The sequence below is a fragment of the Meles meles genome, chromosome 1 (assembly GCF_922984935.1).
Source record: "Meles meles chromosome 1, mMelMel3.1 paternal haplotype, whole genome shotgun sequence".
Classification (NCBI taxonomy): domain Eukaryota; kingdom Metazoa; phylum Chordata; class Mammalia; order Carnivora; family Mustelidae; genus Meles; species Meles meles.
The window spans coordinates 95,913,923-95,928,674 of record NC_060066.1 but is presented as its reverse complement, the minus strand read 5'-3'; the positions used below and the strand labels follow the sequence as shown (position 1 = coordinate 95,928,674).

The following is a 14,752-nucleotide window of genomic DNA, read 5'->3' as shown; positions in this document are numbered from 1 at the left end:
AAGAATGAACCTTGACCTGTACTTCCTTCTTGAGATAAAGAACGCACACACCCTTTTGGAAGCTTATCTACTTGTGTGGGAATATCTCTTTGTTTCATGCTCTGTGAATGCTCTTTTGCCTCTGCTTAAAGTGTGGTATGTGTGACAATGACACCTGGCCAACCCCACTGCAGTATCTGTCCTTTTGCAGGGAGGGGATGGTGTTCCTTCCAATGCTACACAAGAGGGGTGCGGGTAGATGAATATTGCTATATTGACTGTGGGTAGAGACCTTCTGGTCATTGGGGGACCAAATGCCCAGTATTGAAGCTGATCTTGCCCTGTCTCTTCTCCATATGGGCGAAACATTGGTCCATCCAATGCTTGACTGTACTGTATTTTCCTTGGTGACTCTGATAACAAGATACAATGGGCAGAAGAGTTTGGAGTCTTCCCTTGGGATTGTGTGGTACTTTGCTTGACAACTACTAGTGCTTCTCTCTCTCTCTCTCTCTCTCTCACACACACACACACACACACTTTTTATACAGGATAGAACATGTAATGTAATACCTATATATTTATGAGGACGTTTATGGCAGCACTGTTGGTAATCTGAAAAAACTGCCAAGAGAATTGTTTTTAAAAAAGCAAAGCACACATCTTACACATTAACCACGCACTAATTGAAAAGCATCAGGAAGACTTACATGTTGATGTAGAAATATTGCCAAGGTATATTAGGTGAAAAACAAAGGTGACAGAAAATGATATGTACAGAATTATTTTATTCATATTGACAATGAAAATAAAACTGCATATCCATGCAGGCATGTGTGTGTATTCATTAATGAAAATACACATATATTTCAGATAAACACCAAACTTTTAATAGTTACTTCTGAGGAAGGTATGGGAGATGAAAGGGGAAGTTCGCTGTAACACTGTATCATTCTGCATTAGTTTGAATTTTCTTTGGAAGATAAGTAGAGCACTTAAAACTAGCTGAAATTACCTTTTTTATTTGTTGGTTAGTGTTTCACTCTGTCGAGTATAACATAGGTTTGAGAAAGCAGAAAGTGGGCTGGGCTTTTGTTTTCTGCAACCCCTGGACCTAAAGTAGTGCAGGATATGCTCCATTAAATTTACTCATTGAATAACTTTAGCAGCGAAAAGAGAAGAGTTGGCTCACTGTGCAAGTTCTGCCCACTCCCAATTCACCTAAAGCTGCTGCCCTACCAAACCATTCTTTAACCAGTGTGTTTGATTCCTAGCAATTCAGGGAGACATGCTATTGTGATAATGTGGACTTCTCTGTAGATATGTTATACTTGATTAAAAAAAAAAAACCTAAGAGAAAAATCGTAAGCCTGTGACATGGGTATACTTGTTATTGCCAGGTTCCTTCTGCTGAGTGATTGTGGTACTCCCTTCTCTGCAGAGGCAGGCATTCCTGGTCACTAATATAACCGTATGCTTTGTTTTTTGCTTTCCACTCTCTAAGCAATAAGTGAACTTTGCAAGTGCTGGTTTTTGGTATAGACACTGATTAAGAAAATCTCTTCATTGTATTTTCATCATAAAACATGAAAGTTTTATAACTGCCCCCATCTGCCCAGATAAACCAGGATGCTTTGAAGGGTGCCAAAGGATGACAAAAATGGATGATGGACATAATTGATGTAATTGGTACATTCTTCTCTCAGGAGAATGGGGAGTGAGGAAAGTTGTTCTACTTGGCAGCAAATTGAAACACATCAGCTTATCTTGCCATTTACCTGCTCTCAACATGAATTGTTTTCTGTTGAATCTAGTCTACTAAAACCCAGAGCCCTAAAGGCCTCATAAGTCTTATTCCTCCAGTTATGCATATGTCCCCATTCTGGGGCATTGCACTCATTGTTCACTCAGTCTGGAATGCTTTTCCACCAATTTTAATGTAGTAGCTCTATTATTTATTGAATGAATGAAATGATTCACGTGGGGTGCTTAGGTATACTTCCAGAAAAAAAGCTGTAAATATTCACAGTAGTCATAGTTTCAAAGCATTCAAAGCTGTATGCTCCTCCTTCACCTTCTCCTATGAAGAAACCTCTGGGAGCACCTGGATAGCTCAGTTGGTTAAACAACTGCCTTTGGCTCAGGTCATGCTCTCAGGCTCCTGGGATCCAGCCCAGTATGGGAGGGAGGGGGGGAGGTCCTTCGTCAACGGGGAGTCTGCTTCTCCCTCTCCCTCTCCCTGCTACTCTGTCTGCTTGTGCTCTCTCTCTGTCAAATAAATAAATAAATAAATAAATATTCTTTAAAAAGAAGAAAAAGAAGAAGAAACCTCTGTAGCTCAAGACTCAGTTTCTTCATGCCTTTGATTTCGGGGTAACTTTCTCATTACACAGGTTTTCCATGTTTGTAGTAAAAGATTGAGAAAGTGAAGATGAGTATTAAGCGCCACTGCAATCCTTCCTGCTCCTTGAGACACAAACCTCAGAAGAGAAAACGGTGTTGTTGGGTTTTCCTAGGCTGTCCCCAGACCAAAGCTCACAGAGAGTTCCCCATCCCCGACAGTCCTGACAGAGCACCTTATTCCTGAGAAGCCCAGGATGAGGCAGGGTCGGGTAGGGAAAAGCCCAATATCTCTACATAAGAACTGGGAGTTAGCCCAACCACCTAAGGAGGAAAGAGTTTCAGATCAAACAACTAGCTGGAATTTCCACCCAGGCAGCCTGGTCAGAGTTGATGCACAGAGTTACTAGAGCTATCAGCTCTCAGAAGGAACCCAGTCCAGGACTAGGCTTCAGGTGGAATTGGTGCCACAGGAGTGAGCAGATGGAGATGAAGGGGAGTGGGGTGGGGCGGGGGAGGGGGGGAAAGCTGAGTGCTAGGAAAGGTGACGATGGAGCAGCAGCGCCCTCTGCAGGGAGGGTGCCCCTTCACGCTAAGGGCTTGGAGAGTTTCGCCACTTGGAACTCCTGGTGCAATCAGCCTAGCTAACCCTAAATCCTCCTCCTATGCTAGTTGTAACCCTAGTCCCTCCCATGTTTCCGGACCCCTGAACACATGTGCTGAGCGCACATTGAAGTCGACAGTCACAGTTTTCTGAGTTATTAGTTAAACATCCACAGTTCTCTGCATTTAAAACGCATCCCTCATGACTCAGGCAGAGGCTGCTGGGAATCTAATTAGGACAATTTTTTTAAAAAGATTTTTATTTATTTGGCAGAGAGAGAGCAAATGCAAGCAAGGGAAGCAACAGGCTGAGGGAGAGGGAGAAGCACGCTCCCCACTGAGCAAGGAACCTGGGATCCTGACCTCAGCCAAAGGCAGATGCTTAACCAGCTGAGCCACCCAGGCATCCTTAATTAGGACATTCTTGAAAATCAAAGCCTTTAAGGGTTAAAGGCACAAAATTCTAATGATGGATTTCAGACAGCAGACCAGACAATGTGAGATATATTTGGGAACCCAGGAAGACCTGTAGAGCACCCCTCGAGTCATATTTCCTGGACAACTGTGATACTTACTGTGAGGCTCAGCTTCATTTGAACTTTCATGCTGGAACAGGCATCCTCATAGGCAGCCAGGGAGAAGGTGCCCTCGCGGCCGACCGCCTTTTCCTCTTTCTTTCTTCTTTTCCTCTTTCCCTATCCTTCTTCTCTATTCTCTTCCTCCCTAAGCATTTGTAGTACTTGCTCTAGATTCTTCATATTCCACAAGGCATGAGGAGAGGGAAGAAACACAAGAGTGAGTGATACTGTCCCGCCCCAGGCATTGCTGGCCCCTTAGCCAAGGTGACAGGTGGCAAAAGAGGTGACAGGTCTGTTAACCACTCTGAGAGTTCTGGTCTGATCTACACAGCTACCCCAAAATGCAAAAGAAGGGGCTCCTACTTAAAGAGCTGTTCTTTATTTGAAAAATATTGTGTTCATTTGATTGTGAAAATTGTGATTTTTCTCAAACCCTATTGTAATTTTTTTCTCAAAAGACTAGCCCCATGTCTCTCCAATCTGACTTGCAGATGGGTTTTATTTGGTCCACACTGTTTTAAATGGAATTAATGACCCAAATTAAAAACTTGGGCTATTACTACAAAAATCTGGGTTTTAGGTTTCTTTGGAAAAGCTTGGCAATATGGTACTGGCATTTCCCAGGGAAGCAATTGGTTAAGGCTGTGTGGAGACCTAGTACCTCCAAAGTGCTACAGACTTACCACTCCTTATTGCTCACGACACTGGTTTCCTAGAGTCAAGACACTGGTTTCCTAGAGCCAGCTGCTCTTTATCACCTTTCTACTGATTTGCTTCAAACACTTTCATGACTTCCAATTCTATATCAAAAGGAGAAGCCTCTCACCTGGAAGAAAAAGTTAGTTTGCCAGGGGTCAGGAAGATAGTCTGTGGTATGGCTCTGAAGGGTACTGACTAATACCTCTTGCACTGATCAGGAGGAGAAGAGTCTTCTAATAGTGCACAGCCATGTTTGGTGTCCCAGGAACCCCAGTAGGGCTGGACTTAGTGGGACAGACTGCCCAGGACAGCGGAGCTGCCTCATCAGAACAGAACACACAAGCTTGCATGCTGCTGGACCACAGGACAAAGACTCTTCTCTATTTTTCTGAGTTGCTAAACTCTGAATTTTGGGGGAAGTACACCAAAAGAGAGAATAGGGGAGGGTTCTGGAGAAATGACCTAGTGGATGGGAGTTTAGCTGCAGGTGGTTTCAATTAGAAAAAGGAGGACATGTTACTTTTTTGGTTATTCCCGAATGTTGCCCGAAATGGTTTAATTAATATGAAGTAGCCATAAGCCTCTTTGTGTGATAATTTGCCTTCTAAAACATCTATAATATCTTTTCCAGTAATCTGATCACCAAATTCCTTCATTCTTTTATTCACTCATATGTCATTTGTCAGATACTGGAGAACCCACCATTCATGGTGGTGTAAGGATATACACTAGTGAACAAGCTACGGTCCCAAGTGTGGAGGCCAAGAAAAACAAGGCCGTACCCACCTCAAGTCTAGCCCTGACATAAGTACAGTCATCTTGGCAAAGCAAAAGCTGGCACCTTGCACCCCCTCTCCACCCGCTCCCCTCCCCTGGGTAGTATGTGTGACATTCCCCAGCCACTCGTGGCTGCCCTAAAAGAAAAATGAATAGTTAACTTGCAGAGATCACAATCCAAGATAGGAGTTTCCCTCGGTTTACAAATGTCCTAGAGATTTACAACAAAGAAGCTATCTTATCAATAGCCCAATTTCCAGAGGCAAGTAACTCAGTTCCTCAAGCCCTAATGTTGCCCACCCCGCCATAAAACTGAAGGAGGCTGAGGCGGAAGGAAATGGAAATAAAGTTAAATTTCTTCTAAACCTAAATCTCACTAACAAGAACACTTGATAAGAGAAATGTGAAACTTTATCTCTAAATCTCCAAGATAGTGTCAGCAATCATTCCCAAGCATATGACCCACTGATATATATCTAAAGGGTCTCACTATTTATAAATACTAGTTATACTAGTTATAAAGGTTATAAATAACCTTTCTCCCAACAATACCTAGCCCCTCAAGGTCCTGGAGACCTTGCTTCCAAAATTCCTTAGAGATTTACATCATCCATAATCCCCTTTGTCCTCACCCACCACCAAGTCCACCCCCTACTCTGCCTTTAAAAACTCTGATTGTAATCTGGTTTGGGGTCCAAGTCCCTACTCCGCTGTGTTGAGTATACTTGGATACTTGGGCCCAAGCTTAAGCTTGTTAAATAAATCCTCGTGTGATTGCATTGGTGTTGGCTCCTTGGTGGTCTCTCAGATGCGAAAACTTGGATGTAACAGAGTTCTTCTGATTCTTGGTAGTGATCTGAGTGAGAGACTGGGAGTGGGAGTATAAAGGACATTGCTCAGTTTGGGGTCTTCACTCTATTTCTGTCCTTCAATTGCTGGGCAACCTTGGTTCAACAATTTAACCTCTCTGGGCGTCATCTGCATTTGTGAAATGGGGCTAAATTATCTTTCGTTTCTTACTAACTTGTAAAATACTTTGTTGAAGAAAACAGACATGCACCTCTGGATGTAAGTACAGATTTCCTTCTGTATGAAGGCATAGATAGTTTCTCTATTAGGCTTTGGTTTTACTTCCTGTATCTGATTTCCAGAAAGAAGAGTAGAAATACACTGTACTTTGCTCAAAGTGTGAACTCATCTAGGACTTTACATATAAGGAATTAAATGAAAAATGTTTTTGTAGCCTCAACTGTTGAAAGTGAAGGAAGCTAGTGATGATTCTGCCCAGAGCAGAGAGCTTCAGTATCTTCAACTTTAGGATATACGTGGGAACAGGAAAGCCAGCCAGGGCCTCGGAGAAGAAGAAACTTACAAGAATGTCATGCAGCTGGGGTAATGGGTTTATTGTCTCTATTTACAATTAAGCATTTATTGGGGTTTTGTCAAAAATAAAGGGCAAGGGAAAAACAGCGATTGTAGCATGAAAACGACACAGCTGCAATAGACCAATACTGAGCATAAACACCGTCAAGAGAACACAGAACCTGAAGGGAGCGCCTTCAGGTTGTATAGTTAGTTATCCAGACAATAAAGGCAACTCTACAGTACAAGCAATGCGGGATACTAAGACACGATTGACCCGGGGCAGGGTGGGGGGTGGAGGGGAGGGGGAGAGGAAGGCTTGCTGGGGCCCGGGGTCGCTGGCTGCCAAGGGGTTAAAATCTCATAAATCCGCCATATCTCTTCTCCATCTCTGGAACTTCTTTGGAGTAGCTTTCCCCTTCTTCGTCGGAGGGCAGAGAGTCGGCGAAGCGCTTGAGGAAGCCCCCGTACCTCTTCTGGTAGTCCATCCACCACTCCGGACGACCGACTCTCCTCATGAAGCCCCCGTAGCGCTTCTGAAGCTCTTTGGCTTCTTCTTCCAGTTGCGGGCTCCTCTTTAAGGCTCTCATGAAGCCCCCGTACCTCTTGCTCACTTCTTCATCCTCACCAAACTCGGAGTGGGGGCCGCTTTCTCGGTTCTCCCCGGTTCCCAGCAGCTCTTTGAGCAGGTCTGAGGAGTTGGCCAGGGTGTCCTCCTCCTCCGCGTCCTTCTTCATGAAGCCCCCGTATCTCTTGGCCAGGATTTCCCCTCCATTGGCCTCTTCTTCCTGTTCCTGAGGATAAAGCTCGTCCATCTTCTTCATGAAGCCTCCATACCTTTTCATGAAGCCCCCGTACTTTTTGGCCAGCAGGTGGCTCTCCTCGGACTTGCTGCTCTCTCTGAGGGCGGTGGCGCCATCTTGGGGGAGCTCCAGCTTGGACAGCTGCAGGAGCTCCTTGCAGGTTTCCCAGGTTTTGAGAGAGGGCAGCTTCCCTTCACATTCCAGGGTGCAAGCCTGGGAAAAAAATTCCATTTAGTGATACCAAGAGGCTTCTCTGATTTCATTAGGTAAGCACGTTTTTGTGAACCACAACATGTGTGCTGTAGTGTGGAAAGTCTCATATAATAAGGTAATTGCCATTTTCTTAGTACAACTTTTCAATATAGGGAACAGGCAAATCAAAGGGAAATGGAATCACTGTGGGTAATTAATTGAATCAAGTTAGGATTTTTTCTCTGCATTTTAATAGTTTGTATTTGCCGTGACATTTCAATATTGTAAAAGACTTTTTCCACCTAGTTTTAACCTAGATTGGCTGCAGGCGCAATCTAATTTCACTGGATAATTTTCCACTGTTGATCGCATTTTGTTTGAACCTTTTCTAACCAAGAGGGAGAAATTTCTCTTTATCTAATTAGAGATATCATCCCCAGATCGCTTTTATCTTCTTGTCTTACTGATACAGTCAATATTAATAATATAAGGATTGTTTAATTTCTTATGTTACTATTCTACCTGGAATGACATTGAGTATTCTTGCAAACACTTCCATTCTTTTAAAAAAAACAACAATTTCAAAATAAATTGGAAAAGAAAGACATTCTAAAACTCAATTTAAGTCCTGTGAATTATTTGGATTATGATTTACTGATTTGCTGAATATAGAGATGCTTTGCTCCCTCCTTTGATTGAAAACAGATTTAAACAGATTAAAACAGATTTAATCACCTTGAACCAAATGTTTGTAATGATGAGCTCTGATATGAAATTATCATATGCAAATGCTCACATATTATTCATGTTTCTTAACATTTAGTTATTGGTGTACAAAAAAGTGTTTAATTTTCCCCAATGGAAATATATTATTTGACAAAATGGGAATGAGAAATGATTTGTGTATAATTTCTTCTTTTTATTATTTAACAATTAAATTCTAATCATTGTAGAATTTAGGCTATATGTTCTAATAACCTTGTTAAGATTCTCTTCTATTTGACAGATCACTTGGGTATGATAAAAAGAGAACTAATATTACATGAGTATTTATAAAGTTTATATAATATTTCTGGGCATTTCAGGCTTATGATAGCCACTTGAAGTATACTTATAGAATGCAAGTTACAGACACTTGATTTAGAAAAATGAGGTCCTTTCTTGGTATTTAAAAATATATTGGTATATTAATTTATATAAGATACACACATAATATTTTCACAATGCAAGAAAGCAATTTATGAATGCAACAAAACTCTTTAGGGTATTTTAACCAGCTCTTAATAATTATTTACACTTTGTGTCTAAGAAAATTAAATGTGTGCATGTATAAACATCTAAAGATGATGCAGTGATGCAGTTAAAACGACCCCATGTTATTCTTGATATATAAGAAATAAAAACATCGTTAAAAATGTGAAAGCTTCAGGTGTCAATAATATTCCCATTCTAAAATGAAATGTAAATGATTTCCTTGCCAAAAATTACCATTGAATATTTTGTGTACTATTACCAGAAGGCTTTTTAATGTTGGGATTCCTTCAAAAAGAAATAATGACTAATAACCAGAATAAAACTAAACAGGTCAAGTTAACTTATAAGTTCCTGTATAGGTGTATGCATTTTTTGATAGTATTTATCACACTCTGTGTTCTGTGGTCAAGATCATATCAGAGAGCAAATTCAATTTGAACATCAATCATGACATGCCTGCTTAGCTTTTCATCCACCAGAGAACTAAGCACAGGTGTCTTTCAGATGGTAGAGGGTCAGTATTTGTTACATTCATTCTACATAGTTTTAGTTAGGAGGCCTCATTTCTCATGTCTTTTGCTCTGAGCTGAAATTGACTGAGCAGCAACACAGTCATTAACAAAGCCTTTAGTCACAGAGAAAATAACAACCCTACATATAAGCCCCAATAAAAAGACAGTCAATTAAACAAAACAGAAAGACAAAAGATAGATGAAGGGGATTGTTACCCCTATTTAAGTTGCAACATTTCATCACCATACTTTAAATATAAAACCCTACTGTGTGTCTTCTCTTTAGGGCCATGTTAGTACCTGCACAAATGGAATGAAGTTAAATCAGGTAACTCAAATGAAACAAGCAAACATTTAACCTGGAACATATGCTTTGGCTTTTGTGGAATTCTTTCCTTAATTTTCGTCCCCATTTTATGCATCTACATCACAAAATTTCTTCAAAGGCTCAAATGAGGGGTTTAACTTCTTGGATTAATGCATTATTCTCCATTGACCCTTTTAAGTCATCACACAATTTCAACAAATTGAGAAGACAGTGCAAAGGAATTGTTGGAGGAGTGAGTTAAAATGAAGCTTCCCGGGGTCCCAAATTCAGAGATTCTGATTCTGATTCAGAGGTGATTTAAGAGCAGGACTCTGATCAGAATGAGTATTCTTTTTGTTTTCAGCTTTCCCTCCTCCCACCCCCATCTCAGGTCATGTAGTTTATCTTTTCATTGCTGTCACCTCTTTGGACCTGGCCACCTCTTCTGTGCCTATTTCGTAGCCAAATTAAATTACCTTAGTTGCTATTACAAAAGTACATCCAAGATAAGACAGAAGTTGAATTCCAGTGTCACTTGCCTGTCAAAGGTGCTGATCACTTTCTCTCGGGTCTACTGCTCCTCCCCGCTCCTCCCCACTCCCCACTCCCTTCCTCCGGATCCCAATCCTTTGCTCTCTCCTACCCAAAGGTGAGGGGAAGGGCTTGATGGATCTGAGGATGAAAGGGCTAGAGAAATGAAATCCAAAGAAAGATAACGAAACGTCACTAATAAAAAATGACATTATTTGCAGGAAGGATGGAAGGAAGGATTGTGTGGAAGGGACCCTTGGTGGGATATGTTAGGAACTGAGGTGATAGAGCATCTTCCTTGGGACAGGTGAGGCGACAACCTAGTGCTCTCCAAGATGCCAAAGAGAGCATATCTCCGGGCTCCTGCGTTCCCAGGGTTAAAACGAACTTGGTTTGTGTGGCAATGCTGCCGCCCTCACCCGTCCCTAGATGGTCGCGGGTCCCAAAGCTGAGAGCTAGAGCGGGACTTTCGTTGGCGTTCGGGGAACAGTCGGACACTTGCGTCACCAGAGATCGTCGCCGAGGCGGCGGAATCGATGGTGTCCAGGCGGTGCGCCCTGCGGCCTCAGGCCGGGCTGTGTGCGGACTGACTCCGCTACCAGCCCACCCACCGCGGCTGCACTCACCAGGGGGTTGATGTCGGTCGGGCGCGCCAGGCGGTAGCTGCACGTCGCGCAGTCCTGGCTGCATTCCGCCCTCACGGTCGCCAGGAGCCCCGGGCCGAGCGCCAGCAGCCAAGTGCAGAGTCTCAGGAACGGCGCCATGGGCTGCAGGGAGAAAGGGACGTGAACTCCGAGTGTGCTGGCCGCAAAGCGGATCCCTCCGAGGGACCTCTCGCCAGGACAGTCCCCGCTGGGGATTGTTGAGCAAGAAGTCCCAGGGATGCTCTTTCCTGGGCCCCTGTGCGCCCGGCCGACGCCGCTCCTGGAAGCCTAGAGGTAGATCGCCTCGCGGTTTCCAGGTTGACACTGCCACGCCGTACACGGGGATGCCCGGGAGCTCGGCTCTCTTTCTGGACTTCCACTGCCTCAGAAGGATTCTGGAGAGAGTACCCGAATGCGAAGACCAAATGCAAGAGAGAACGGGAGCCTTGCGGGGGGAAGAGCTTTCACCCGGGTCACAAACAGGGACCAGAAGAAAGTTGGGGTACCCCATGCAATGGAGGAAATGCCGGAGGGGGGGAAAAACCGGAGCAGGCGGAAGGCCCCAAACGCACGCAGCAAAGGCGCGATTTGGACAACTTCACTCACGTTGACGGCGATCGGATGGCGCAGGCTGGCCGGAGACATCGGGTCCCAAGCACTGCTCTGGAAGGGAGAGAAGAAGGCAGGTGTGAGCTGGACGGGCGTCGGGGCTAAGCGGCCGGGTGCGCGGGCAGACAGGGGCCTCACCGTCGCGATCCTCTGCGTCTGCAGGGCTCAGAGCGCCTGCCTCGACTGGCCTCGCTGTCCCGGGGCTGGTAGCTGCTGGAGCCACTTTATAATTAGTCCCCAAGACAAGGAGGCGAGCGCGCCCCAATCGCCGGCGGGCTGCAGCTGACGCAGGCCCTACGCCAGCCTCGCGCCGACGCCCTCGTGGGAGGGGTCCGTCCCATCACCCGCACGCGGGCCAGGGATGGGGGGCGCAGGGTGGCTCAGCTAGCGGCTGGGTGACACATCGAGGCAGTTAGGACATGTGGGGAGAGAGTAGGATGACATCAAGTACCCCCCCCCCCCCCGAGTGAGGTCACTGAAATTGCACTCCCTGGGGGTGCGGACTCCAGGGAGATAGCCAAGGTGGAGGCGTTAGGAGGGGCAGGTGGATGGACTTAGATTTTGGCAGGTGGATGGACTTAGATTCCTGTAATGTGCTGGAGACCCTTCGGGCTAGTGAACCTGCCCTTTCTCCGCCTCCTCCTGGGGCGGTGGGTGGTCGCGGGACGTGCCAAGGAAGGCCGTCCCGAATGTCATTTATCCATCCGTCTGTCCGCCCGCATTGGACTCCCAGTTCCCTGCTGCAGCGTCAAACAGCGCCCGTGCATCTTAGGCGCTCAGTTAAGGGTTAAAGGGGGAGGGGGGGAGAAATCGAAACTTATCGGGAATTTTAAAATCTCGGGACTGAGTTTCCCTTTGCACGTTAGTGAGACCCCTTTCCAAACGTGGATGGGAATAGCGTTCCTCCTAGAACAGCAAGCCTTCAGTCCCCGCGGGAGGGGACCCGTCTTTGCTCCCTAGGCGGGCTTCCAAGTCCGGGACACTCTGCCTCAAGCGCGCTGCCTAGGATGTCCTGGGGATGTTTGATGAGTGAGAGGGGGTGCAGGACGGGTATGATGTCAGCGTGCCAGGACTGTAGTGGCGAGGGATAGGTGAGAGACGCGGTACATTGGCCACCTGGGGCTTGGGGGCGCACATCCCTTTGGCAGGGAGAGAGCCAAGGGACAACCGTGGGGTCTGGGGCTGTAGATAGAGCCCTAGATCTCACCCCGCCGCTTCCTAGCTCTGCGGAAGATTTCCAAGGTGCAAGTTATTTACCTGTGTAAGGCCTCAGTTCTCTCATTTGGCAAATAGGAGCAAGAGGTAATTAGCCATTCCTAAGAATCCGGAAAGACGCAATGAAATAATGGGAGAAAGCCTTTAGCCTGTGTCTGACATGTAGAAAGTTCTGGCAAAGGGGTATCGAATCATCTATCATCTGTCATCCATCTACCTTTCGGTTGACAAACCGGTCACTTAACCGTCATACATCTTGTTTATTTATCCACCCGTGTTTTTCTCAATCCGTCCTGGCCCTAAAGGGAAATCACAAACCGTCCCAGAGCCCATGCAGTGGGAGAGTCTTGGGTCTTCCCCGCCACATAGGCGCCCTCCACAAGGGCCGGCCACAACCTCAGCCTTCGCAGGTACCAGCAGCCTCAGCGCTCTCTGAGGCTCAGGCAGCGCTGCACCTCCCATTTTGGTCGCTAGAGGGCAGCGCTCTCCTGCGTAGGTTTGGGAGAGCAGAGAAGGGGGTCTCAGTGCCCGCCGGGCACCTGCACCCCAAGTGACCGCACAGCTGCAATGGTGCACAGCCGGCCTTCTGGGCAAGGGCAACTCTGCAGACAGGGTCCTGGAAAGGGGAGCGCTGGGGTGCCCAGCTCTAAGAAGCCGGCACTGATATCTTGCCAGAAAAGCATAACGTGCCCTTTGGACATTTTGGGCACTTCACTGGAGGGGGCTGGTGGTATAGTCTCCAGTCACTTACCCTCTGCAACGGAGAGGAGAGCTTACATCTGTGAATGAGATTTCTCCCAATAGCCTGCGCTTTGTAAAGGCAGCGGACTACACTGCTGTACCCCGTGCAAAAGGAGTGCACGAACAAATCCTACCCCGAAGGAAAGAAATCTTGCTATATGGGCACCTGCATGCCTGGCATCACGGGAGAACTTTAAATACACAATCAGGACGAAGGACGAAGACTGGGACGTGTGTGTGTGTGTGTGTGTGTGTGTGTGTGTGTGGAATGATCACACCACGTGTGGCTTCCTTAGGATATGCAGTGCTAGACCTGGGAGGTCTCCTAAGGTTCAAAGTTGTTTTAGGAATCATTTATCCCAACCCTCATTTTATAGGTGGGAAAAACAAGGTCCCAAGCGTCCAAGTGACATCCAAGTGACCAGCCCAGACAGTGGCAAAACCAGGTTCTGCCATACCTTTCTAGGTCAGCCTCCTTCCTGGCATCTACCTAAGGTCTGTTTTGTTTCTGTTGGAAAAACGAATGCCTGCTCTGAGTTCCTTTCTCCTGGTGAATCTGCATCTTTCTCTGCAGATTTTTAAATGTCAGAAAAGAGAGAAAGAGAAGGGGAAAAAAGGCTGCCCCCAGGAGAAGTTCAAGGGCACTTAGTGTCCCAGTACCCAGCCAGTGTTTGGGACACAGTGGGTGCTGTGTGTCGCCTGACTGTTGGAAGATACAAGGGAAGTGGTGAGGGGTCAATATTGTTTGCACGCCCCAGGGATGATCTCTTCCAATCTCTTCCCCATCCACCCTGGAGACTAAAGGGCATGCATTTTTTGTATTCATATCTTTATATTTGAATGGTGGTAGTGGGTTGCACGGAATTCATCTTTTCATGATCCTGTAAATATTTTTTTTAAAGATTTTATTTATTTATTTGACAGACAGAGATCACAGGTAGGCAAGAGGCAGGCAGAGAGAGAGGGGGAAGCAGGCTCCCTGCTGAGCAGAAAGCCCGATGTGGGGCTCCATCCCAGGGTCCTGGGATCATGACCTGAGCTGAAGGCAGCGGCTTAACCCACTGAGCCACCCAGGTGCCCCGATCCTGTAAATATTTATTCCAAACTCATAGATATTGTAGTTACCTTCTGAGAAAAGCCTGCTCTAGAAATCAGACTTTAGAAAAGGGAAGAGAACCTTCTCTTAAGGCATTTAATCCAGAGAATTCTGATTTCCGTGTCAGGATGAAGACCACTCCTTCTTCTGATCCTAAGGTCCCAAACTTTAGATGAAAGGGATTTACTCCAGAGACCATAACAAGGTGATTTGTAAAACTTTGGTGATGAGTGGTGCTCTGGCAGCTGTACGAGGGATTTAAAAAGCGTTGCAATGTCTTCTTTCATCATTTTCAGGATGGAAGATGCCTAGTTTGAATGATGTCCTTCCGGTGCCTGTTTCTCCCCCTGTGCCCCCTTCCCCCCACCCAGATAAGAAACTTTATTATGGAACTTGCTATCCCTCTGCCCCAATCCCTAACATATCAGTAGTGGGACCACAGCAGCTCTGCACTGCACTCCGCACTCCAGGGATTGTGTAATGTTTTAGCATAAAAACACCATTCTAACA

At 45.8% G+C, this 14,752-nt stretch overlaps 1 protein-coding gene across 1 annotated transcript; it reads right to left on the bottom strand.

Annotated features, from left to right (window-relative positions):
• Positions 1-6,355: 6,355 nt before the first annotated feature.
• PENK (proenkephalin) lies at positions 6,356-11,513 on the bottom strand. Its single transcript, XM_046001338.1, has 4 exons — positions 11,329-11,513; positions 11,188-11,244; positions 10,564-10,704; positions 6,356-7,354 (listed from the first exon to the last, which is right to left on the bottom strand). The coding sequence occupies exons 2-4, from the start codon at positions 11,224-11,226 to the stop codon at positions 6,692-6,694; spliced, it is 843 nt and encodes a 280-aa protein (XP_045857294.1). The 5' UTR covers positions 11,227-11,244; positions 11,329-11,513; the 3' UTR covers positions 6,356-6,691.
• Positions 11,514-14,752: the final 3,239 nt, after the last annotated feature.